General features: G+C 37.0%; 1 protein-coding gene across 1 annotated transcript; it reads right to left on the reverse strand.

Moving 5' to 3' along the window:
- On the reverse strand, positions 1-1,035 carry LOC109705505 (60S ribosomal protein L38-like; the record flags this gene model as incomplete). Its single annotated transcript, XM_020226236.1, has 2 exons — positions 1-91; positions 852-1,035. Coding segments are annotated over 2 exons (207 nt in total), but the record flags the coding sequence as incomplete, so codon positions are not given.
- Positions 1,036-1,041: the final 6 nt, after the last annotated feature.

Consider the following 1,041-nt stretch of genomic DNA (forward strand, 5'->3'; position numbering starts at 1 on the left):
TCTCATTGTTCAACATAGACATGCGTAACACATTACGCTATAGCTCGCAAGCTATTATGGCTTCATCTTCAAACATCTTGGACACTCAAACCTACGAAATAAAACAAAAGGAGAATTAATAATTGCTGGTTATAAATGCAGCCAAAAATTTGATCTACGGTAAGATCATCTTTTAGAAATGCCACAAGAAGTCCTGAGTTACATTCAAAGGAGAATATACTCTGGACCTTAATGATTCGATGGTTTCCTTCCCAAGTCCCAAATGAGCTTATACTATGCATTAAAAAATAATACTAGTACCAAACTTTTTTTTGGTCGCAATCAAAGAATATTTTGTCTCGTAGATTTCATTTCTACATGAAAATTACCAAAAAAATGATGAAAAACATGGCAAGGCTCAAAAATAATATTAAGGTAAAAATGTACAGAGAGCCACTCAGCGATAGGCCATTCCGAAACAGACCCCTTAACTTCTGCTCATTTGTTTTTGAGTTATTTCCGTAGTATAGGGAATTCAGTTAAATTTTAACAGCTATGCCTGCTAGTTAGTTGACAAAACAAGCAAGGCTTGGTCAATAGGAAAACAAATTTTGAGGGATTGCTTCAAAATGGGCCAAAAAGTGAGAGGGTCACCATACATTTTTACCTAAGATTAATGCAACGTCTTCGGATCAGTCATAGGAATGGCTCGTATCTATGAACCTCAAAAGCCAATAAGAGGAATAAAAACAGGAGAAAATAATTTGCTTTTCTCTTAAAAACTGGTGAAAATTAAACTCCAAGGAGATCCTTCAATAGCGCTAGAAAACATATGAAATCAATGGGAAAGAGCCACAAACTACACTACTTACCTGGGGGAAGAGATTGCTTCAACTTATCCGCTTTCTCGGAGTCGAACACACAGAGTGTGTACAGATACTTGGAACATCGAACCTTGAACTTGACAACATCCTTGCTCCTCTTAATTTTCACAGAACGTGCATCCTTCCTTCTCGCTGTGAGAAGGAAATCCTTAATCTCGTGAATCTCCTTCGGCTGTAA

The sequence above is a fragment of the Ananas comosus genome, unplaced genomic scaffold (genome assembly GCF_001540865.1).
Source record: "Ananas comosus cultivar F153 unplaced genomic scaffold, ASM154086v1, whole genome shotgun sequence".
Classification (NCBI taxonomy): Eukaryota; Viridiplantae; Streptophyta; class Magnoliopsida; order Poales; family Bromeliaceae; genus Ananas; species Ananas comosus.